General features: G+C 39.6%; 1 protein-coding gene across 1 annotated transcript in view; it reads right to left on the bottom strand.

The window, feature by feature from the left end:
* Positions 1-21338, bottom strand: part of LOC135698928 (juvenile hormone esterase) — a 97336-nt gene extending 75998 nt beyond the window's left edge. Inside the window, exons 1-3 of the mRNA XM_065219079.1 lie at positions 21288-21338; positions 20260-20952; positions 20035-20197 (exon numbers count right to left, since the gene is read on the bottom strand). Of these exons, the coding sequence (XP_065075151.1) occupies positions 20035-20197; positions 20260-20952; positions 21288-21338 (907 nt within the window). The remainder of the gene's footprint in view (positions 1-20034; positions 20198-20259; positions 20953-21287) is intronic.
* Between the last annotated feature and the right edge of the window lie 4673 nt (positions 21339-26011).

The following is a 26011-nucleotide window of genomic DNA, read 5'->3' as shown; positions in this document are numbered from 1 at the left end:
CTAATCGCGATTTGGGGGGTGTTCAGATGCTCGAAATTTTCATACCGAAATTCCCCAGTATTAAATATACCAAAATCCTTTATTTGTCGGCCAGTGGGCTTCCCAAACGTTTAAATCGATTTATCTCCTTAATTAAGGCTCTAATCGCGATTTGGGGGGTGTTCAGATGCTCGAAATTTTCATACCCAAATTTCCCAGTATAAAATATACCAAAATCCTTTATTTGTCGGCCGGTGGGCTTCCCAAACCTTTAAATCGATTTATCTCCTTAATTAAGGCTCTAATCGCGATTTGGGGGGTGTTCAGATGCTCGAAATTTTCATACCAAAATTCCCCAGTATTAAATATACCAAAATCCTTTATTTGTCGGCCAGTGGGCTTCCCAAACGTTTAAATCGATTTATCTCCTTAATTAAGGCTCTAATCGCGATTTGGGGGGTGTTCAGATGCTCGAAATTTTCATACCCAAATTTCCCAGTATAAAATATACCAAAATCCTTTATTTGTCGGCCGGTGGGCTTCCCAAACCTTTAAATCGATTTATCTCCTTAATTAAGGCTCTAATCGCGATTTGGGGGGTGTTCAGATGCTCGAAATTTTCATACCCAAATTTCCCAGTATAAAATATACCAAAATCCTTTATTTGTCGGCCAGTGGGCTTCCCAAACCTTTAAATCGATTTATCTCCTTAATTAAGGCTCTAATCGCGATTTGGGGGGTGTTCAGATGCTCAAAATTTTCTTACCAAAATTTCCCAGTATAAAAGATTCCAAAATCCTTTATTTGTCGGCCGGTGGACTTCCCAAACCTTTAAATCGATTTATCTCCTTAATTAAGGCTCTAATCGCGATTTGGGGGGTGTTCAGATGCTTGAAATTTTCATACCAAAATTTCCCAGTATAATATATTCCAAAAATCTTTATTTGTCGGCCGGTGGACTTCCCAAACCTTTAAATCGATTTATCTCCTTAATTAAGGCTCTAATCGCGATTTGGGGGGTGCTCAGATGCTCGAAATTTTCATACCAAAATTTCCCAGTATAAAAGATTCCAAAATCCTTTATTTGTCGGCCGGTGGACTTCCCAAACCTTTAAATCGATTTATCTCCTTAATTAAGGCTCTAATCGCGATTTGGGGGGTGTTCAGATGCTCGAAATTTTCATACCAAAATTTCCCAGTATAAAATATTCCAAAAACCTTTATTTGTCGGCCGGTGGACTTCCCAAACCTTTAAATCGATTTATCTCCTTAATTAAGGCTCTAATCGCGATTTGGGGGGTGTTCAGATGCTCGAAATTTTCATACCAAAATTTCCCAGTATAAAAGATTCCAAAATCCTTTATTTGTCGGCCGGTGGACTTCCCAAACCTTTAAATCGATTTATCTCCTTAATTAAGGCTCTAATCACGATTTGGGGGGTGTTCAGATGCTCGAAATTTTCATACCCAAATTTCCCAGTATAAAATATACCAAAATCCTTTATTTGTCGGCCGGTGGGCTTCCCAAACCTTTAAATCGATTTATCTCCTTAATTAAGGCTCTAATCACGATTTGGGGGGTGTTCAGATGCTCGAAATTTTCATACCCAAATTTCCCAGTATAAAATATACCAAAATCCTTTATTTGTCGGCCGGTGGACTTCCCAAACCTTTAAATCGATTTATCTCCTTAATTAAGGCTCTAATCGCGATTTGGGGGGTGTTCAGATGCATCTCCTTAATTAAGGCTCTAATCGCGATTTGGGGGGTGTTCAGATGCTCGAAATTTTCATACCAAAATTTCCCAGTATAAAATATACCAAAATCCTTTATTTGTCGGCCGGTGGACTTCCCAAACCTTTAAATCGATTTATCTCCTTAATTATGGCTCTAATCGCGATTTGGGGGGTGTTCAGATGCTCGAAATTTTCATTCCAAAATTTCTCAGTATAAAATATTCCAAAAACCTTTATTTGTCGGCCGGTGGACTTCCCAAACCTTTAAATCGATTTATCTCCTTAATTAAGGCTCTAATCGCGATTTGGGGGGTGTTCAGATGCTCGAAATTTTCATACCAAAATTTCCCAGTATAAAATATACCAAAATCCTTTATTTGTCGGCCGGTGGGCTTCCCAAACCTTTAAATCGATTTATCTCCTTAATTATGGCTCTAATCGCGATTTGGGGGGTGTTCAGATGCTCGAAATTTTCATACCAAAATTTCCCAGTATAAAATATACCAAAATCCTTTATTTGTCGGCCGGTGGACTTCCCAAACCTTTAAATCGATTTATCTCCTTAATTAAGGCTCTAATCGCGATTTGGGGGGTGTTCAGATGCTCGAAATTTTCATACCAAAATTTCCCAGTATAAAATATACCAAAATCCTTTATTTGTTGGCCGGTGGGCTACCCAAACCTTTACATCGATTTATCTCCTTAATTAAGGCTCTAATCGCGATTTGGGGGGTGTTCAGATGCTCGAAATTTTCATACCGAAATTTCCCAGTATAAAATATACCAAAATCCTTTATTTGTCGGCCGGTGGACTTCCCAAACCTTTAAATCGATTTATCTCCTTAATTAAGGCTCTAATCGCGATTTGGGGGGTGTTCAGATGCTCGAAATTTTCATACCAAAATTTCCCAGTATAAAATATACCAAAATCCTTTATTTGTCGGCCGGTGGACTTCCCAAACCTTTAAATCGATTTATCTCCTTAATTAGGGCTCTAATCGCGATTTGGGGGGTGTTCAGATGCTCGAAATTTTCATACCAAAATTTCCCAGTATAAAATATACCAAAATCCTTTATTTGTCGGCCGGTGGACTTCCCAAACCTTTAAATCGATTTATCTCCTTAATTAAGGCTCTAATCGCGATTTGGGGGGTGTTCGAATAGAGTTGCCAAATCATTCACCCTCCCACTAACACAACTCTTTCCTTCCTGTGACACCTATGAAGGTAGTATGGGTTCCCTGCACCTTCATAAGTAGATGTTGGATTAACTTTCCCTCCCTTCCCCTGCGATTGTAAGGATGTGGCCAGGTGTATAATGCGATGCTTCTATTGTAGATTTTATTTTCGTGTGGGGAAAATCACTAATCCCAAGTGATATTTTCTGCGTCAACACTCGATATTTTCTGCAAAACGTATTAGTTGACCATTATATAGCCACCCACGATTTGTACAATCGCATATGCTATGCTATGCTATGCTATGCTAATCGCGATTTGGGGGGTGTTCAGATGCTCGAAATTTTCATACCAAAATTTCCCAGTATAAAATATTCCAAAAACCTTTATTTGTCGGCCGGTGGACTTCCCAAACCTTTAAATCGATTTATCTCCTTAATTAAGGCTCTAATCGCGATTTGGGGGGTGTTCAGATGCTCGAAATTTTCATACCAAAATTTCCCAGTGTAAAATATTCCAAAAACCTTTATTTGTCGGCCGGTGGGCTTCCCACACCTTTAAATCGATTTATCTCCTTAATTAAGGCTCTAATCGCGATTTGGGGGGTGTTCAGATGCTCGAAATTTTCATACTCAAATTTCCCAGTGTAAAATATTCCAAAAACCTTTATTTGTCGGCCGGTGGGCTTCCCAAACCTTAAAATCGATTTATCTCCTTAATTAAGGCTCTAATCGCGATTTGGGGGGTGTTCAGGTGCTCGAAATTTTCATACCAAAATTTCCCAGTATAATAAATGGCAATATTCTTTATTTGTTGGCCGGTGGACTTCCCAAACCTTTAAATCGATTAATCTCCTTAATTAAGGCTCTAATCGCGATTTGGGGGGTGTTCAGATGCTCGAAATTTTCATACCAAAATTTCCCAGTATAAAATATACCAAAATCCTTTATTTGTCGGCCGGTGGGCTTCCCAAACCTTTAAATCGATTTATCTCCTTAATTAAGGCTCTAATCGCGATTTGGGGGGTGTTCAGATGCTCGAAATTTTCATACCAAAATTTCCCAGTATAAAATATACCAAAATCCTTTATTTGTCGGCCGGTGGACTTCCCAAACCTTTAAATCGATTAATCTCCTTAATTAAGGCTCTAATCGCGATTTGGGGGGTGTTCAGATGCTCGAAATTTTCATACCAAAATTTCCCAGTATAAAATATACCAAAATCCTTTATTTGTCGGCCGGTGGGCTTCCCAAACCTTTAAATCGATTTATCTCCTTAATTAAGGCTCTAATCGCGATTTGGGGGGTGTTCAGATGCTCGAAATTTTCATACCAAAATTTCCCAGTATAAAATATTCCAAAAACCTTTATTTGTCGGCCGGTGGGCTTCCCAAACCTTTAAATCGATTTATCTCCTTAATTAAGGCTCTAATCGCGATTTGGGGGGTGTTCAGATGCTCGAAATTTTCATACCAAAATTTCCCAGTATAAAATATACCAAAATCCTTTATTTGTCGGCCGGTGGGCTTCCCAAACCTTTAAATCGATTTATCTCCTTAATTAAGGCTCTAATCGCGATTTGGGGGGTGTTCAGATGCTCGAAATTTTCATACCAAAATTTCCCAGTATAAAATATTCTAAAAACCTTTATTTGTCGGCCGGTGGACTTCCCAAACCTTTAAATCGATTTATCTCCTTAATTAAGGCTCTAATCGCGATTTGGGGGGTGTTCAGATGCTCGAAATTTTCATACCAAAATTTCCCAGTATAAAATATACCAAAATCCTTTATTTGTTGGCCAGTGGGCTACCCAAACCTTTACATCGATTTATCTCCTTAATTAAGGCTCTAATCGCGATTTGGGGGGTGTTCAGATGCTCGAAATTTTCATACCGAAATTTCCCAGTATAAAATATACCAAAATCCTTTATTTGTCGGCCGGTGGACTTCCCAAACCTTTAAATCGATTTATCTCCTTAATTAAGGCTCTAATCGCGATTTGGGGGGTGTTCAGATGCTCGAAATTTTCATACCAAAATTTCCCAGTATAAAATATACCAAAATCCTTTATTTGTCGGCCGGTGGACTTCCCAAACCTTTAAATCGATTTATCTCCTTAATTAAGGCTCTAATCGCGATTTGGGGGGTGTTCAGATGCTCGAAATTTTCATACCAAAATTTCCCAATATAAAACATACCAAAATCCTTTATTTGTCGGCCGGTGGGCTTCCCAAACCTTTAAATCGATTTATCTCCTTAATTAAGGCTCTAATCGCGATTTGGGGGGTGTTCAGATGCTCGAAATTTTCATACCAAAATTTCCCAGTATAAAATATACCAAAATCCTTTATTTGTCGGCCGGTGGGCTTCCCAAACCTTTAAATCGATTTATCTCCTTAATTATGGCTCTAATCGCGATTTGGGGGGTGTTCAGATGCTCGAAATTTTCATACCCAGATTTCCCAGTATAAAATATACCAAAATCCTTTATTTGTCGGCCGGTGGGCTTCCCGAACCTTTAAATCGATTTATCTCCTTAATTAAGGCTCTAATCGCGATTTGGGGGGTGTTCAGATGCTCGAAATTTTCATACCAAAATTTCCCAGTATAAAATATACCAAAATCCTTTATTTGTCGGCCGGTGGACTTCCCAAACCTTTAAATCGATTTATCTCCTTAATTAAGGCTCTAATCGCGATTTGGGGGGTGTTCAGATGCTCGAAATTTTCATACCAAAATTTCCCAGTATAAAATATACCAAAATCCTTTATTTGTCAGCCGGTGGGCTTCCCAAACCTTTAAATCGATTTATCTCCTTAATTAAGGCTCTAATCGCGATTTGGGGGGTGTTCAGATGCTCGAAATTTTCATACCAAAATTTCCCAGTATAAAATATTCCAAAAACCTTTATTTGTCGGCCGGTGGACTTCCCAAACCTTTAAATCGATTTATCTCCTTAATTAAGGCTCTAATCGCGATTTGCGGGGTGTTCAGATGCTCGAAATTTTCATACCAAAATTCCCCAGTATTAAATATACCAAAATCCTTTATTTGTCGGCCAGTGGGCTTCCCAAACCTTTAAATCGATTTATCTCCTTAATTAAGGCTCTAATCGCGATTTGGGGGGTGTTCAGATGCTCGAAATTTTCATACCGAAATTCCCCAGTATTAAATATACCAAAATCCTTTATTTGTCGGCCAGTGGGCTTCCCAAACGTTTAAATCGATTTATCTCCTTAATTAAGGCTCTAATCGCGATTTGGGGGGTGTTCAGATGCTCGAAATTTTCATACCCAAATTTCCCAGTATAAAATATACCAAAATCCTTTATTTGTCGGCCGGTGGGCTTCCCAAACCTTTAAATCGATTTATCTCCTTAATTAAGGCTCTAATCGCGATTTGGGGGGTGTTCAGATGCTCGAAATTTTCATACCAAAATTCCCCAGTATTAAATATACCAAAATCCTTTATTTGTCGGCCAGTGGGCTTCCCAAACGTTTAAATCGATTTATCTCCTTAATTAAGGCTCTAATCGCGATTTGGGGGGTGTTCAGATGCTCGAAATTTTCATACCCAAATTTCCCAGTATAAAATATACCAAAATCCTTTATTTGTCGGCCGGTGGGCTTCCCAAACCTTTAAATCGATTTATCTCCTTAATTAAGGCTCTAATCGCGATTTGGGGGGTGTTCAGATGCTCGAAATTTTCATACCCAAATTTCCCAGTATAAAATATACCAAAATCCTTTATTTGTCGGCCAGTGGGCTTCCCAAACCTTTAAATCGATTTATCTCCTTAATTAAGGCTCTAATCGCGATTTGGGGGGTGTTCAGATGCTCGAAATTTTCTTACCAAAATTTCCCAGTATAAAAGATTCCAAAATCCTTTATTTGTCGGCCGGTGGACTTCCCAAACCTTTAAATCGATTTATCTCCTTAATTAAGGCTCTAATCGCGATTTGGGGGGTGTTCAGATGCTTGAAATTTTCATACCAAAATTTCCCAGTATAATATATTCCAAAAATCTTTATTTGTCGGCCGGTGGACTTCCCAAACCTTTAAATCGATTTATCTCCTTAATTAAGGCTCTAATCGCGATTTGGGGGGTGCTCAGATGCTCGAAATTTTCATACCAAAATTTCCCAGTATAAAAGATTCCAAAATCCTTTATTTGTCGGCCGGTGGACTTCCCAAACCTTTAAATCGATTTATCTCCTTAATTAAGGCTCTAATCGCGATTTGGGGGGTGTTCAGATGCTCGAAATTTTCATACCAAAATTTCCCAGTATAAAATATTCCAAAAACCTTTATTTGTCGGCCGGTGGACTTCCCAAACCTTTAAATCGATTTATCTCCTTAATTAAGGCTCTAATCGCGATTTGGGGGGTGTTCAGATGCTCGAAATTTTCATACCAAAATTTCCCAGTATAAAAGATTCCAAAATCCTTTATTTGTCGGCCGGTGGACTTCCCAAACCTTTAAATCGATTTATCTCCTTAATTAAGGCTCTAATCACGATTTGGGGGGTGTTCAGATGCTCGAAATTTTCATACCCAAATTTCCCAGTATAAAATATACCAAAATCCTTTATTTGTCGGCCGGTGGGCTTCCCAAACCTTTAAATCGATTTATCTCCTTAATTAAGGCTCTAATCACGATTTGGGGGGTGTTCAGATGCTCGAAATTTTCATACCCAAATTTCCCAGTATAAAATATACCAAAATCCTTTATTTGTCGGCCGGTGGACTTCCCAAACCTTTAAATCGATTTATCTCCTTAATTAAGGCTCTAATCGCGATTTGGGGGGTGTTCAGATGCATCTCCTTAATTAAGGCTCTAATCGCGATTTGGGGGGTGTTCAGATGCTCGAAATTTTCATACCAAAATTTCCCAGTATAAAATATACCAAAATCCTTTATTTGTCGGCCGGTGGACTTCCCAAACCTTTAAATCGATTTATCTCCTTAATTATGGCTCTAATCGCGATTTGGGGGGTGTTCAGATGCTCGAAATTTTCATTCCAAAATTTCTCAGTATAAAATATTCCAAAAACCTTTATTTGTCGGCCGGTGGACTTCCCAAACCTTTAAATCGATTTATCTCCTTAATTAAGGCTCTAATCGCGATTTGGGGGGTGTTCAGATGCTCGAAATTTTCATACCAAAATTTCCCAGTATAAAATATACCAAAATCCTTTATTTGTCGGCCGGTGGGCTTCCCAAACCTTTAAATCGATTTATCTCCTTAATTATGGCTCTAATCGCGATTTGGGGGGTGTTCAGATGCTCGAAATTTTCATACCAAAATTTCCCAGTATAAAATATACCAAAATCCTTTATTTGTCGGCCGGTGGACTTCCCAAACCTTTAAATCGATTTATCTCCTTAATTAAGGCTCTAATCGCGATTTGGGGGGTGTTCAGATGCTCGAAATTTTCATACCAAAATTTCCCAGTATAAAATATACCAAAATCCTTTATTTGTTGGCCGGTGGGCTACCCAAACCTTTACATCGATTTATCTCCTTAATTAAGGCTCTAATCGCGATTTGGGGGGTGTTCAGATGCTCGAAATTTTCATACCGAAATTTCCCAGTATAAAATATACCAAAATCCTTTATTTGTCGGCCGGTGGACTTCCCAAACCTTTAAATCGATTTATCTCCTTAATTAAGGCTCTAATCGCGATTTGGGGGGTGTTCAGATGCTCGAAATTTTCATACCAAAATTTCCCAGTATAAAATATACCAAAATCCTTTATTTGTCGGCCGGTGGACTTCCCAAACCTTTAAATCGATTTATCTCCTTAATTAAGGCTCTAATCGCGATTTGGGGGGTGTTCAGATGCTCGAAATTTTCATACCCAAATTTCCCAGTATAAAATATACCAAAATCCTTTATTTGTCGGCCGGTGGACTTCCCAAACCTTTAAATCGATTTATCTCCTTAATTAGGGCTCTAATCGCGATTTGGGGGGTGTTCAGATGCTCGAAATTTTCATACCAAAATTTCCCAGTATAAAATATACCAAAATCCTTTATTTGTCGGCCGGTGGACTTCCCAAACCTTTAAATCGATTTATCTCCTTAATTAAGGCTCTAATCGCGATTTGGGGGGTGTTCGAATAGAGTTGCCAAATCATTCACCCTCCCACTAACACAACTCTTTCCTTCCTGTGACACCTATGAAGGTAGTATGGGTTCCCTGCACCTTCATAAGTAGATGTTGGATTAACTTTCCCTCCCTTCCCCTGCGATTGTAAGGATGTGGCCAGGTGTATAATGCGATGCTTCTATTGTAGATTTTATTTTCGTGTGGGGAAAATCACTAATCCCAAGTGATATTTTCTGCGTCAACACTCGATATTTTCTGCAAAACGTATTAGTTGACCATTATATAGCCACCCACGATTTGTACAATCGCATATGCTATGCTATGCTATGCTATGCTAATCGCGATTTGGGGGGTGTTCAGATGCTCGAAATTTTCATACCAAAATTTCCCAGTATAAAATATTCCAAAAACCTTTATTTGTCGGCCGGTGGACTTCCCAAACCTTTAAATCGATTTATCTCCTTAATTAAGGCTCTAATCGCGATTTGGGGGGTGTTCAGATGCTCGAAATTTTCATACCAAAATTTCCCAGTGTAAAATATTCCAAAAACCTTTATTTGTCGGCCGGTGGGCTTCCCACACCTTTAAATCGATTTATCTCCTTAATTAAGGCTCTAATCGCGATTTGGGGGGTGTTCAGATGCTCGAAATTTTCATACTCAAATTTCCCAGTGTAAAATATTCCAAAAACCTTTATTTGTCGGCCGGTGGGCTTCCCAAACCTTAAAATCGATTTATCTCCTTAATTAAGGCTCTAATCGCGATTTGGGGGGTGTTCAGATGCTCGAAATTTTCATACCAAAATTTCCCAGTATAAAATATACCAAAATCCTTTATTTGTCGGCCGGTGGACTTCCCAAACCTTTAAATCGATTAATCTCCTTAATTAAGGCTCTAATCGCGATTTGGGGGGTGTTCAGATGCTCGAAATTTTCATACCAAAATTTCCCAGTATAAAATATACCAAAATCCTTTATTTGTCGGCCGGTGGACTTCCCAAACCTTTAAATCGATTAATCTCCTTAATTAAGGCTCTAATCGCGATTTGGGGGGTGTTCAGATGCTCGAAATTTTCATACCAAAATTTCCCAGTATAAAATATACCAAAATCCTTTATTTGTCGGCCGGTGGGCTTCCCAAACCTTTAAATCGATTTATCTCCTTAATTAAGGCTCTAATCGCGATTTGGGGGGTGTTCAGATGCTCGAAATTTTCATACCAAAATTTCCCAGTATAAAATATACCAAAATCCTTTATTTGTCGGCCGGTGGGCTTCCCAAACCTTTAAATCGATTTATCTCCTTAATTAAGGCTCTAATCGCGATTTGGGGGGTGTTCAGATGCTCGAAATTTTCATACCAAAATTTCCCAGTATAAAATATTCCAAAAACCTTTATTTGTCGGCCGGTGGGCTTCCCAAACCTTTAAATCGATTTATCTCCTTAATTAAGGCTCTAATCGCGATTTGGGGGGTGTTCAGATGCTCGAAATTTTCATACCAAAATTTCCCAGTATAAAATATACCAAAATCCTTTATTTGTCGGCCGGTGGGCTTCCCAAACCTTTAAATCGATTTATCTCCTTAATTAAGGCTCTAATCGCGATTTGGGGGGTGTTCAGATGCTCGAAATTTTCATACCAAAATTTCCCAGTATAAAATATTCTAAAAACCTTTATTTGTCGGCCGGTGGACTTCCCAAACCTTTAAATCGATTTATCTCCTTAATTAAGGCTCTAATCGCGATTTGGGGGGTGTTCAGATGCTCGAAATTTTCATACCAAAATTTCCCAGTATAAAATATTCTAAAAACCTTTATTTGTCGGCCGGTGGACTTCCCAAACCTTTAAATCGATTTATCTCCTTAATTAAGGCTCTAATCGCGATTTGGGGGGTGTTCAGATGCTCGAAATTTTCATACCAAAATTTCCCAGTATAAAATATACCAAAATCCTTTATTTGTCAGCCAGTGGGCTACCCAAACCTTTAAATCGATTTATCTCCTTAATTAAGGCTCTAATCGCGATTTGGGGGGTGTTCAGATGCTCGAAATTTTCATACCGAAATTTCCCAGTATAAAATATACCAAAATCCTTTATTTGTCGGCCGGTGGACTTCCCAAACCTTTAAATCGATTTATCTCCTTAATTAAGGCTCTAATCGCGATTTGGGGGGTGTTCAGATGCTCGAAATTTTCATACCAAAATTTCCCAGTATAAAATATACCAAAATCCTTTATTTGTCGGCCGGTGGACTTCCCAAACCTTTAAATCGATTTATCTCCTTAATTAAGGCTCTAATCGCGATTTGGGGGGTGTTCAGATGCTCGAAATTTTCATACCAAAATTTCCCAGTATAAAATATACCAAAATCCTTTATTTGTCGGCCAGTGGGCTACCCAAACCTTTAAATCGATTTATCTCCTTAATTAAGGCTCTAATCGCGATTTGGGGGGTGTTCAGATGCTCGAAATTTTCTTAGCTTAGCTTAGCTTAGCTTAGTCTGACTTCACGTATCGATAGTTGCACTCCGTGATTGATCTGAACCAGTGAAATTGTACAAAGAATCAACTGAATGGGGCTTGGTAGTAACCTGCCATTCTCAGTGTACATGTTCCAGTGACTCCTACCTTTAAAGATCAATAACGTCACCGGCCACGTCCTTGCAATCAGGTGGGAGAGGGAAGGAATGTTAGTGTGTGACTTTTGTTGTTTTGGGACCGTGTTTACCTCTGCATCCCACAAAAGTCACAGGAAGGAGGTTTTGTTAGTGGGTTAGGTTCGTTGGATCAGGATTCACCTTGATAAGTGATGCGATCTTTTGTTTTGTGTAGTTATTTATAAGTGTTTTCGATTTATGCTCTAAACAGCCGGCTGTCTAGAGATGTAGATCATTATTAGATGTGTGTATACCGATTTAAACCAACAATAAGGATACTGTTGGGGCCCCTCACAAAGTGTGATGATGGTTTATTTTATTTTATCAATGACCAAAATAATTAATTATAAGCGGTTTGAACCGATTTAAACCAACAGCAAGGATGCTGTTGGGGCCACTCACAAAGTGTGATGGTGGTTTATTTAGTTCGGAAGAAAATGAATATGTATACTTCTTTTTTTTTTTATATAATAGAACGAATTTGTACTGATTCAAACCAAAAGCAAGGGTTCTATTGGGGCAACTCACAAAGTGCGATGGTGGTTTATACTATAAGGGCATAAAACAAAATCAAGAGCCATTTCGGTTTCCATAGCTTCCTAGACACTCGGCCGCAAAATAATCTTATCCGACGGAAACGTCTCGATCATCGCTGCACAATGGTTTATTATAGCATTTATAAAGTAAATTTGAATACCTTATTGTTTATTTATTATCCATTTTGACTTGACTTGGTACCGTTCAGTTTTATGATGACAAAGTTGCCTGGAGAAAAGTGACAGTTCAAAATGTTTCGGAAGGGAGTCAGCTAGTGTCGTCCAAGTTCAAGTGCGGAAAAAATGCCATTTAAAGTGGTAAAAACAATTGAAAGATGCGAAACATGCCTAACCGTAATTCTTTCTGGTTGGAAAGAAGCTGGAATCCTACACTGGCCGGAAAAAAAACGCGGTAGCGAAACTCTCTCAAGACGAGTTCTCCATGCCAAACCCAATGTGGGAACGTATCAATTGAGTGAAAAAAAGAGAGTTCAAGACTCGCTTGGAGGCTGAAGCAGAATTGGAACAGATGTAGCCAGTTTCGGATACGGAGGCGAACGAAGGGAATAATCCACCACCGTCAAAGAAAGTTTGCCCCGAAGTCTACAAGTCCCCCAGTCGGAAGGGAAACACAATAAGAGACTTTAACGAAGTTTTCCTTATTCCTGGGCAGGAGGTTGACACCTGTGAAGCTGACTGTAAAATCCAGAATCAGATGAGATTATAATATATGCGACACAAATTCACTTTTTTATAGGGGAACATGTGATGTGAATAGAGCCCACCATCAGTGCAAGGATTACATATGACTGCAGATACTTCACTGGTTGTAAAGTTCTGCCTGATGGTTTGTTGCAGCTGGGTGAATCAACTTCATTGAAGACCTTTGGAAGACAAACGACAAGATGTACGTCTATCAACACGTGACAAGGGACTGGCAAATCCACGAACACTTGTCCAGTCTACAAATCCATTGAAACCCTTGGGCTGCCCCCCCCCCCCAAACCCAACATATAATAATGTTTGATTGATGAAACGTATTCAAAAAAGGGATATTTAGAGAGAACAATCTTCAACTGGAACGTACTCACCAAATCAATACATCCGGGAGCGCATTCTCGATGCTTAATTTTCTCTAGTCATTTTTAAACAATTCCTCCTCCAGCGAATCCAAACACACAATAACTAAATATCACTTTTCTTCTTCATGTCACTCTGTGCACAAAAGCAATGCACACCGCAAAAACCTAATAATAGATCAGCGCGGTCGAGTCACACTGTCAACAAAGGGAGCGAGAGCACACCAGGCACCAAAGCAACAGGGGAAAAACATCAGCACAAATCATTCTAAATAGAATTATCGCGTCCGGGACATAAAACTATTCAAATGCGAGCACCGAAAAACTACACGGCAGCACAAAGATAGCCCGAGCTCTAAAAAAAAGCACGCAGCGGAGCAAAAACACACAACCGTTCTCGGACGCTTCTCAAAGCGGACTCTGTTCAGATGCTCGAAATTTTCATACCAAAATTTCCCAGTATAAAATATTCCAAAAAACCTTTATTTGTCGGCCGGTGGACTTCCCAAACCTTTAAATCGATTTATCTCCTTAATTAAGGCTCTAATCGCGATTTGGGGGGTGTTCAGATGCTCGAAATTTTCATACCAAAATTTCCCAGTATAAAAGATTCCATAAACCTTTATTTGTCGGCCGGTGGACTTCCCAAACCTTTAAATCGATTTATCTCCTTAATTAAGGCTCTAATCGCGATTTGGGGGGTGTTCAGATGCACGAAATTTTCATACCAAAATTTCCCAGTATAAAATATTCCAAAAACCTTTATTTGTCGGCCGGTGGGCTTCCCAAACCTTTAAATCGATTTATCGCCTTAATTATGGCTCTAATCGCGATTTGGGGGGTGTTCAGATGCTCAAAATTTTCATACCAAAATTTTCCAGTATAAAATATTTCAAAATCTTTTATTTGTCGGCCGGTGGGCTTCCCAAACCTTTAAATCGATTTATCTCCTTAATTAAGGCTCTAATCGCGATTTGGGGGGTGTTCAGATGCTCGAAATTTTCATACCAAAATTTCCCAGTATAAAATATACCAAAATCCTTTATTTGTCGGCCAGTGGGCTACCCAAACCTTTAAATCGATTTATCTCCTTAATTAAGGCTCTAATCGCGATTTGGGGGGTGTTCAGATGCTCGAAATTTTCATACCAAAATTTCCCAGTATAAAATATTCCAAAAACCTTTATTTGTCGGCTGGTGGACTTCCCAAACCTTTAAATCGATTTATCTCCTTAATTAAGGCTCTAATCGCGATTTGGGGGGTGTTCAGATGCTCGAAATTTTCATACCAAAATTTCCCAGTATAAAATATTCCAAAAACCTTTATTTGTCGGCCGGTGGGCTTCCCAAACCTTTAAATCGATTTATCTCCTTAATTAAGGCTCTAATCGCGATTTGGGGGGTGTTCAGATGCTCGAAATTTTCATACCAAAATTTCCCAGTATAAAATATACCAAAATCCTTTATTTGTCGGCCGGTGGGCTTCCCAAACCTTTAAATCGATTTATCTCCTTAATTAAGGCTCTAATCGCGATTTGGGGGGTGTTCAGATGCTCGAAATTTTCAGATCAAAATTTCCCAGTATAAAATATACCAAAATCCTTTATTTGTCGGCCGGTGGGCTTTTCAAACCTTTAAATCGATTTATCTCCTTAATTAAGGCTCTAATCGCGATTTGGGTGTTCAGATGCTCGAAATTTTCATACCAAAATTTCCCAGTATAAAATATTCTAAAAACCTTTATTTGTCGGCTGGTGGGCTTCCCAAACCTTTAAATCGATTTATCTCCTTAATTATGGCTCTAATCGCGATTTGGGGGGTGTTCAGATGCTCAAAATTTTCATACCAAAATTTTCCAGTATAAAATATTCCAAAAACCTTTATTTGTCGGCCGGTGGACTTCCCAAACCTTTAAATCGATTTATCTCCTTAATTAAGGCTCTAATCGCGATTTGGGGGGTGTTCAGATGCTCGAAATTTTCATACCAAAATTTCCCAGTATAAAATATACCAAAATCCTTTATTTGTCGGCCGGTGGACTTCCCAAACCTTTAAATCGATTTATCTCCTTAATTAAGGCTCTAATCGCGATTTGGGGGGTGTTCAGATGCTCGAAATTTTCATACCAAAATTTCCCAGTATAAAATATTCCAAAAACCTTTATTTGTCGGCTGGTGGACTTCCCAAACCTTTAAATCGATTTATCTCCTTAATTAAGGCTCTAATCGCGATTTGGGGGGTGTTCAGATGCTCGAAATTTTCATACCAAAATTTCCCAGTATAAAATATTCTAAAAACCTTTATTTGTCGGCTGGTGGGCTTCCCAAACCTTTAAATCGATTTATCTCCTTAATTATGGCTCTAATCGCGATTTGGGGGGTGTTCAGATGCTCAAAATTTTCATACCAAAATTTTCCAGTATAAAATATTCCAAAAACCTTTATTTGTCGGCCGGTGGACTTCCCAAACCTTTAAATCGATTTATCTCCTTAATTAAGGCTCTAATCGCGATTTGGGGGGTGTTCAGATGCTCGAAATTTTCATACCAAAATTTCCCAGTGTAAAATATTCCAAAAACCTTTATTTGTCGGCCGGTGGGCTTCCCACACCTTTAAATCGATTTATCTCCTTAATTAAGGCTCTAATCGCGATTTGGGGGGTGTTCAGATGCTCGAAATTTTCATACCAAAATTTCCCAGTATAAAATATACCAAAATCCTTTATTTGTCGGCCGGTGGGCTTCCCAAACCTTTAAATCGATTTATCTCCTTAATTAAGGCTCTAATCGCGATTTGGGGGGTGTTCAGATGCTCAAAATTTTCATACCAATATTTCCCAGTATAAAATATTTCAAAATCTTTTATTTGTCGGCCGGTGGGCTTCCCAAACCTTTAAATCGATTTATCTCCTTAATTAAGGCTCTAATCGCGATTTGGGGGGTGTTCAGATGCTCGAAATTTTCATACCAAAATTTCCCAGTATAAAATATTTCAAAAACCTTTATTTGTCGGCCGGTGGACTTCCCAAACCTTTAAATCGATTTATCTCCTTAATTAAGGCTCTAATCGCGATTTGGGGGGTGTTCAGATGCTCGAAATTTTTATACCAAAATTTCCCAGTATAAAATATACCAAAATCCTTTATTTGTCGGCCAGTGGGCTACCCAAACCTTTAAATCGATTTATCTCCTTAATTAAGGCTCTAATCGCGATTTGGGGGGTGTTCAGATGCTTGAAATTTTCATATCAAAATTTCCCAGTATAAAATATACCAAAATCCTTTATTTGTCGGCCGGTGGGCTTCCCAAACCTTTAAATCGATTTATCTCCTTAATTAAGGCTCTAATCGCGATTTGGGGGGTGTTCAGATGCTCGAAATTTTCATACCAAAATTTCCCAGTATAAAACATACCAAAATCCTTTATTTGTCGGCCGGTGGGCTTCCCAAACCTTTAAATCGATTTATCTCCTTAATTAAGGCTCTAATCGCGATTTGGGGGGTGTTCAGATGCTCGAAATTTTCATACCAAAATTTCCCAGTATAAAATATACCAAAATCCTTTATTTGTCGGCCGGTGGACTTCCCAAACCTTTAAATCGATTTATCTCCTTAATTAAGGCTCTAATCGCGATTTGGGGGGTGTTCAGATGCTCGAAATTTTCATACCAAAATTTCCCAGTATAAAATATACCAAAATCCTTTATTTGTCGGCCGGTGGACTTCCCAAACCTTTAAATCGATTTATCTCCTTAATTAAGGCTCTAATCGCGATTTGGGGGGTGTTCAGATGCTCGAAATTTTCATACCAAAATTTCCCAGTGTAAAATATTCCAAAAACCTTTATTTGTCGGCCGGTGGGCTTCCCACACCTTTAAATCGATTTATCTCCTTAATTAAGGCTCTAATCGCGATTTGGGGGGTGTTCAGATGCTCGAAATTTTCATACCAAAATTTCCCAGTATAAAATATACCAAAATCCTTTATTTGTCGGCCGGTGGGCTTCCCAAACCTTTAAATCGATTTATCTCCTTAATTAAGGCTCTAATCGCGATTTGGGGGGTGTTCAGATGCTCAAAATTTTCATACCAATATTTCCCAGTATAAAATATTTCAAAATCTTTTATTTGTCGGCCGGTGGGCTTCCCAAACCTTTAAATCGATTTATCTCCTTAATTAAGGCTCTAATCGCGATTTGGGGGGTGTTCAGATGCTCGAAATTTTCATACCAAAATTTCCCAGTATAAAATATTTCAAAAACCTTTATTTGTCGGCCGGTGGACTTCCCAAACCTTTAAATCGATTTATCTCCTTAATTAAGGCTCTAATCGCGATTTGGGGGGTGTTCAGATGCTCGAAATTTTTATACCAAAATTTCCCAGTATAAAATATACCAAAATCCTTTATTTGTCGGCCAGTGGGCTACCCAAACCTTTAAATCGATTTATCTCCTTAATTAAGGCTCTAATCGCGATTTGGGGGGTGTTCAGATGCTTGAAATTTTCATATCAAAATTTCCCAGTATAAAATATACCAAAATCCTTTATTTGTCGGCCGGTGGGCTTCCCAAACCTTTAAATCGATTTATCTCCTTAATTAAGGCTCTAATCGCGATTTGGGGGGTGTTCAGATGCTCGAAATTTTCATACCAAAATTTCCCAGTATAAAATATTCCAAAAACCTTTATTTGTCGGCCGGTGGGCTTCCCAAACCTTTAAATCGATTTATCTCCTTAATTAAGGCTCTAATCGCGATTTGGGGGGTGTTCAGATGCTCGAAATTTTCATACCCAAATTTCCCAGTATAAAATATTCCAAAAACCTTTATTTGTCGGCCGGTGGGCTTCCCAAACCTTTAAATCGATTTATCTCCTTAATTAAGGCTCTAATCGCGATTTGGGGGGTGTTCAGATGCTTGAAATTTTCATACCAAAATTTCCCAGTATAAAATATACCAAAATCCTTTATTTGTCGGCCGGTGGACTTCCCAAACCTTTAAATCGATTTATCTCCTTAATTAAGGCTCTAATCGCGATTTGGGGGGTGTTCAGATGCTCGAAATTTTCATACCAAAATTTCCCAGTATAAAATATACCAAAATCCTTTATTTGTCGGCCGGTGGACTTCCCAAACCTTTAAATCGATTTATCTCCTTAATTAAGGCTCTAATCGCGATTTGGGGGGTGTTCAGATGCTCGAAATTTTCATACCAAAATTTCCCAGTGTAAAATATTCCAAAAACCTTTATTTGTCGGCCGGTGGGCTTCCCACACCTTTAAATCGATTTATCTCCTTAATTAAGGCTCTAATCGCGATTTGGGGGGTGTTCAGATGCTCGAAATTTTCATACCAAAATTTCCCAGTATAAAATATACCAAAATCCTTTATTTGTCGGCCGGTGGGCTTCCCAAACCTTTAAATCGATTTATCTCCTTAATTAAGGCTCTAATCGCGATTTGGGGGGTGTTCAGATGCTCAAAATTTTCATACCAATATTTCCCAGTATAAAATATTTCAAAATCTTTTATTTGTCGGCCGGTGGGCTTCCCAAACCTTTAAATCGATTTATCTCCTTAATTAAGGCTCTAATCGCGATTTGGGGGGTGTTCAGATGCTCGAAATTTTCATACCAAAATTTCCCAGTATAAAATATTTCAAAAACCTTTATTTGTCGGCCGGTGGACTTCCCAAACCTTTAAATCGATTTATCTCCTTAATTAAGGCTCTAATCGCGATTTGGGGGGTGTTCAGATGCTCGAAATTTTTATACCAAAATTTCCCAGTATAAAATATACCAAAATCCTTTATTTGTCGGCCAGTGGGCTACCCAAACCTTTAAATCGATTTATCTCCTTAATTAAGGCTCTAATCGCGATTTGGGGGGTGTTCAGATGCTTGAAATTTTCATATCAAAATTTCCCAGTATAAAATATACCAAAATCCTTTATTTGTCGGCCGGTGGGCTTCCCAAACCTTTAAATCGATTTATCTCCTTAATTAAGGCTCTAATCGCGATTTGGGGGGTGTTCAGATGCTCGAAATTTTCATACCAAAATTTCCCAGTATAAAATATTCCAAAAACCTTTATTTGTCGGCCGGTGGGCTTCCCAAACCTTTAAATCGATTTATCTCCTTAATTAAGGCTCTAATCGCGATTTGGGGGGTGTTCAGATGCTCGAAATTTTCATACCCAAATTTCCCAGTATAAAATATTCCAAAAACCTTTATTTGTCGGCCGGTGGGCTTCCCAAACCTTTAAATCGATTTATCTCCTTAATTAAGGCTCTAATCGCGATTTGGGGGGTGTTCAGATGCTCGAAATTTTCATACCCAAATTTCCCAGTATAAAATATTCCAAAAACCTTTATTTGTCGGCCGGTGGATTTCCCAAACCTTTAAATCGATTTATCTCCTTAATTAAGGCTCTAATCGCGATTTGGGGGTGTTCAGATGCTCGAAATTTTCATACCAAAATTTCCCAGTATAAAATATTCCAAAAACCTTTATTTGTCGGCCGGTGGACTTCCCAAACCTTTATATCGGTTTATATAAAATATGGTATCACTTTTTCGTCGGTAATCGTTTTATTCGTTTTAGTCGGTTCGACTATGATAACCGGACAATGTATGTTTTAAGCAGTATTCGTGGTTGTGTTCTCTATTTACGAGATCCCAAAATACGCTACAATGCCCAAATCCTTTTCGTCGTAATCGGTCAATATATGCTGCAACCGTAAAAAGCTCAAAAAATGTCTAGAATTACTTACAAGCACTCTTCAGAGCTCCCTCGTCCATCGTCAAGCCGGTCATCCAGGGCAGGGCAAGCGCATGCGGTTCGTACTCATCCCGGGGATGTTTGGTGATGAAGGCCCCTGGTAGGTCCGATTCAACGACCGGTGGAAACGGAATCATCGGATCAGTGTCCCAAGTCTAAAAACAAATACCATTACAATACTACGTTCACACCATCAGTAGCTCCCGACACTACTTACGAAAAACCCATAGAACGCCTTCGTCACATCCTCCCCGGAGACCTTGCGCAAGCAATCCATCATCTCCCGGAACTTCCCGTCTCGTCCCTGATGACATCCCAGCATGTCACCCAACTGAACGGATCGCTTCCGAGCAACTCCCGTATGTGCCGGTTGAGCCCACGCGTCCAGATTCACTCCGGACTGCGATATTACCCGGTGGAATAGGCCCTTCGACATCGGAGACATCATATGATAGGTGCCACTGGCTCCTCCCGCACTCTCGCCAAACATCGTCACCGAACCGGGATCCCCTCCGAACGAAGCAATATTCTCCTGAATCCACTTCAACACAAAACTCTGATCCTTCAGTCCATTATTTCCCGGGCAGTCTTCCTGTTCGGTGCTCAGAAAGCCAAGGGGACCCAACCGGAAGTTGGCTCCAATGTAGATTACGTCGTGATCGAGCAAAAAGTCCGGTCCGTAGAAGCCTCTCATGCCGGACCCACACTGCCAGCCACCTCCATGGAAGAACACCATCACCGGCAGCAGTCCCTCCTGGGCCGGTCGTTCCGGAACGTACACATTCAACTGTAGGCAATCCTCGACACCGGAAACTTCTTCGTCCCTCCGGTACGGGTCCCGTTGGGTGCAAAGGGGGGCATCGGCAGTGGCGAGCCGTTCGCCGACCCACGAGTCGAATGGAAGAGGTGCCTAAGGAGAAAGAGAGAAATCCGGAAAGTGTTACATGGGCGTTGTGCTGGGATGGGGCAAGAGTTTAAATTCTATTGAATGTACGATGCTGTGAACTCTGCAAGCAGGAGTTAAATTTTCAAATCGACAATGCTTCAGAATGATGAGATTGTTGTCCCTTCAAATGCCAAGTGCTGGAGCAGATGAAGCTTCGCTAAACTTGTCCTAATGAAAAAGAAAACCAACCAACCCACCGAAAATTAGCTCAGATTTGAGAATCAGCTACCATTTTCAGCTTCCATCCGACGAAAGCACTTAGCCAGCAATTAAATTTAATGAATTAGCTAAGCGAGTACCGAGCCGGCGCGCTTCGGCGGAGTGCTCAGTGAAGCTTGTGCACCATTCATTATTCTCCGCAGATAGCATCTCACAAGGGGGTGGGTAAAGGCGAACCACGCGAATTTCCACCTGCTTGTTCAAATTCCACGCAACTTTTCGCCTTCATCGTTATCATCGTCGTCGTCGTCATGGCTGTAACTAATTTTCCGTGCTTCACCTCATTCAGCCGGCCTAGCACACAAGTCAAGAATGCCGAATAAAACTGTACAACTCGTACTCCCGCGAGAATGAATGAATGAATGCAAACGAGTTGGAATGGTGAGAGAATTCTAGTGAATCTGCAAACAAAACACCCATCAGCTGCACGCTCCACGATTCTGTTTAATAAAGCGAACCGAAAGTGCTAATGCCCTGTACAATGGTGCTACGTGCGAAGTTGTTTTCAGAATTTCTCCCCAATGAGCGATTTTACTTTAGCTTCTGACATGGAGCGACAGCGTGAAAATACTTCACCCACCCGCAGAGATATGTAGCTGTCAGTTTTTATTGTTGTTTGCAGGAACAGGGGGAATGTAATCCAGGGTGCCGACAAAAAATATTGAATTTGTTTCAAACGAATAGTTTTGACACTTTCCGCATGGTGGAAATGATCTTCTTTCCTTTATTTAACGTCGGTCTCTGTTCCGCAATCTAGTGCCAATCACCGACGGACATCGATTGCCATCCATTGACAGTAATCGAATGTGCAGGAAGGCAGCTTCCACACCTGCGTAGGATATCGCTCCCATTCATATAAATATAGGGGAAATGGATGTAATGTCGGCCTTAATTCCCCTAATTTGGGCCCACACATAAATTCAGCAATCGACTAAATTTTCAATAGCGACCAAAAATATCCATTACTACCGTCCCAATGACGCGTTCATCTAGATAATATTGATGAATAGCCAAGGGGTAGGTCACTCCGCACACCAATCTTGGGTCACCATTTTTCTCAGTGTGCCGCAAGTGTGCCGCAGGTGTACCAATTTTGCCGGCAGTGCCGGTCATAGAGTAAGCTGTGATTTTTTGTAAAATACAAATATTAAGGTATCTTTGGCAACCCGGAATATTTGACAGCTTGAATGTTTGGTTTGCATTCACAACGGCACCGAAAATTTCGATTATCGCGCTCGATAAGGATTCCTTCTACCGACGAATAAAACGCCTCTACGCCAACTGGAAGGAACCAGAGTTTTCCCATGATGATTCGCTGCAGAAGGCGGATTGCATTCTGACGGCGGTCGGCGTAGTCGAGGAAACCATTACAGTAAATCCACCTGCGCTGCTGGGATACGAGCTGACCGATACGATTAAGGTGCTGTACGAAAAGTCCATCTTTTTCCTGACCAGTTAGAAGATCTAAACTTATGTACTGATTGTCATCAGGGACTTAAAAAAAAACGTTTTCATCTAACTAATCTAACATCACTTGTATTAACTTCATCAAACTAAAACTACCAACCGATCACTTTGGGAGTCAACTAAGAACTGAGTGCCTGTTCTACTTACGACCATCTAACAACCTAACTATACTGTTAAACTGCTGAGGTCAGCTGGGAACAGTCCATGTCGCCACGATGTCCTCCATAGAATAGTCACGTACCGGGATTCAGGTTGTATTCGATGAAGTTAGTCGGACTGAGTCTGGTCTATTGCTGGCTGGTTGAATGGCTTGCCTGCCGTGGGAACTACGATGTAAGGTTGACTGGCACATAAGATGTGATCTTAGGCAGGCTGGGACATAACTCTACTTCTTGAAGCAGATCGAGAAGGACGGTGAGGAGGGCATTCCGTCGGTAAAGCTGCTGGTTTGGGATAAGAACGACAAAGACAAGGCCAATTTTGAAAAGCTGCTGGAGATCAAGAGATCCAAGGATGGCAAAACATTAGGCGTCTTCTCCAAGGAGAACTTCCCGGGTGAATTATGTGAATCGTGACGAGCCTTCGTCAAGAACAAGAGCTTCAACACGGTGGACATCAGCGTCCCAATCGGGTACATCATGTGCTCTAAGGAGGACTCCGAGGTTATCACCATCAAGGCCTGCCTAGTTATGGGAGACGTATTCAACAAGTACCTCAAGGATCACATCATGGAGATTATCGATGCTGATAAAAAAGTAAAATATGCCAAACTGTCGGAGGGTGTCGAGCAGGCTCTGACGAACAAAAGGTTCGTCTCCGATACCAACTAGTTGGACATGTGCCCGGTGATTATCCAAACGGGTGGCAATTAGAGCTTGAAGTTCAGTACATTCAGCGACAAGAACTATCTGCACTTCGGATCGATCATCTGTGCTCTGGGTGCGCGTTACAAGTCCTACTGATGCAATGTCGCCCAAACGTTGCTGATGAATCATACGGAAACGATTCAGAAGCACTAGACCTTTCTGCTCAATCTGGAAGAGGAACTGCTGAAGGTGATGATTCCGGGCAAGAAAAGCTCTCGGAGGTTTTCGACGTCGGAATGGATTATGCCAAGAAGGAGGATCCAAGCGAAGATGTTCGGTTTTGCCATCGGGTTGGCTTTCCGGGAGAATTCGAGTATGTTGTAAGTTAATTAGGTTGAGTGGAAGCAATAACAATTCCGTGTGATTGTGCCGTGAAAAGTAGTTCGGCCTTGTAACGACCCTACTTTTGAGCAGCAAATCAACAGCACTCGGTTAGTTGGTCATCTACCAAACAAAACTCACTTGAACAATACCAAACTAGTTTTTCACGGCACAATCACACGGAATTTTCATTGCTTCCACTCAACCTAATTAACTTACAATTTTTGTTTCATTTTACGAAATTGGAAAACCATTTATTTCATCTCGTATAAGATGGCACATATCCGAAAATGAAACTACTCTTTTACTTAATTCTAATTTATACAGAAATCTTACTTCAAATTTACATACGTCGAATCGGTGGTAACGAAACAGTTGTTACCCTTCACCGCCATCAAAGCATATCCATCGTTGCCGCAGGAGTTAGACCAGGAGTTCTTGATTAGCCAATCGCCACCACTGCATGATCTAATCCATCCAAATTATTCATGCATTCCGGTTCGTAGTACACTCCGTTTGCGTAGTAGCTGAAAGACTTGTGACCGGCATCGATAGCAATCGACAGCCCTCGGAAGCCTACATTTCGAGTTTAAATGTGAACCGAGAAGTGAATTGCTAGTCTGAATTCCTCTAGTATATATAGTTAGAGTATTTTTCTGAAATACGCAGTCAAACTTCAATGACAGCTGTCCAGCAGTGCTCCCATTTTATTTAATTAACAGATCAGATTCAATAAACAAACAGATTGTGCCGAAGGTGTGTGGACGGATGTGCCCAAGCTGTGCCGAATCAACTCTCGGCATACTGTGCTGAGTGACTTACCCCTTGTGAATAGTAGACTTTTAGCGATGTGCCCAATCTTAGATCCATAGGCCAACATTACAGCCATTTCCCCTATATCCGTGTTATCTAGGAAAACAAAATATGTTAAAGTTAAAGTTATGTAAAAGTTAAAGTTAAGTTAAATATATGTTAAGTTGATTTTAGGTTAAATTTAATTTAAAGTTATGTTAAATTTAAGTTAAAATTTAGTTAAGGTAATGTTAAAGTTTAGTTAATGTTAAGTTAAAGTTCAGTTAAAGTTAAGTTTAAATTAAGTTAAAGTTTTGTCAAAGTTAGAGATAAGTTAAAGTTTTGTTAAAGTTAAATAAAAGTTAAGTTAAAGTTATGTTGGAGTGAAGTTAAAGATACAGTTAAAATAATTTGAAAGTTAAAGTAATGTTCAAGGTAAAGTTTTGTGAAGGCTAAGTTAAAATTGAGTTAAAGTTATGGCAAAATTAAGTTAGAGTTATGTTAATGCTTAAGCTAATGTAAAGTTAAGTTAATGTTAGGTTAAAGTTATGTTAAATTTAAGTTAAAATTAAGTTAAGGATACGTTAAAGTTTAGTTACAGTTAAGTTAAAGTTCAGTTATGTTAAGTTAAAATTAAGTTAAAGTTATGTTAAAGTTATAGCGATGTTAAAGTTATATTAAAGTTAAATTTAAGTTAAATACAAGGGGCAAGTCAACTGAACTCAGAGCGAATAGTTTCGCAGCGAGTAAATTTGAACAACTCATAATTACTCAAAATTGATCAAAGTAGTCTCGCTTTTTTCAACAAATACAAGCCTTTAATGAAAAATCCATACAGACGTTATCTAGTCACCCGACATTTTATTTATTTGAGATGAAATTATGCATTTTTTTTAATTTACTAACCATTGAAATTGTATGAGATCACTTGCAGGACGGCTCATATCTGATAACAGATTGATCATCAAGATATCGTAAAAATGATCAGTCGGCGATTTGCGGTTCCGAAACTAGCCACTGGCATTGAATGTACGAGGTCAGGGCTGCCATCAAGAATGGGTTGGCGAAAATTTGTCAGTTGAGGAGATTGGAAGGAAGTGTACCCGTGTGCTAGAAGTGGTAGGATACGTACGATATTTAAACCAGAATGCGTTTACGGTAGGACTAAGGAACAAGTTTGACGTGCATTTTCTCCGCTGTTTATCTGACGAGTAAAAAATAGGAAAATATATGTCGTCATATTTTTATAACAGTATAAAAAAAAACCAACCATCACACCGGTCCAGAAGCCGATAACAAAGAGTTCAAGCAAAGAGTCAAGAAGGAGTTCTGAAAACAAACTCCCCCACTGAACCCCC

The sequence above is a fragment of the Ochlerotatus camptorhynchus genome, unplaced genomic scaffold (genome assembly GCF_037179485.1).
Source record: "Ochlerotatus camptorhynchus isolate MF236.1 unplaced genomic scaffold, CSIRO-AGI_Acam_v1.1 ptg000099l, whole genome shotgun sequence".
In the NCBI taxonomy this organism is placed as follows: Eukaryota; Metazoa; Arthropoda; class Insecta; order Diptera; family Culicidae; genus Ochlerotatus; species Ochlerotatus camptorhynchus.
The sequence above is the reverse complement of the archived record's forward strand: the minus strand, read 5'-3'. Positions and strand labels throughout refer to the sequence as shown.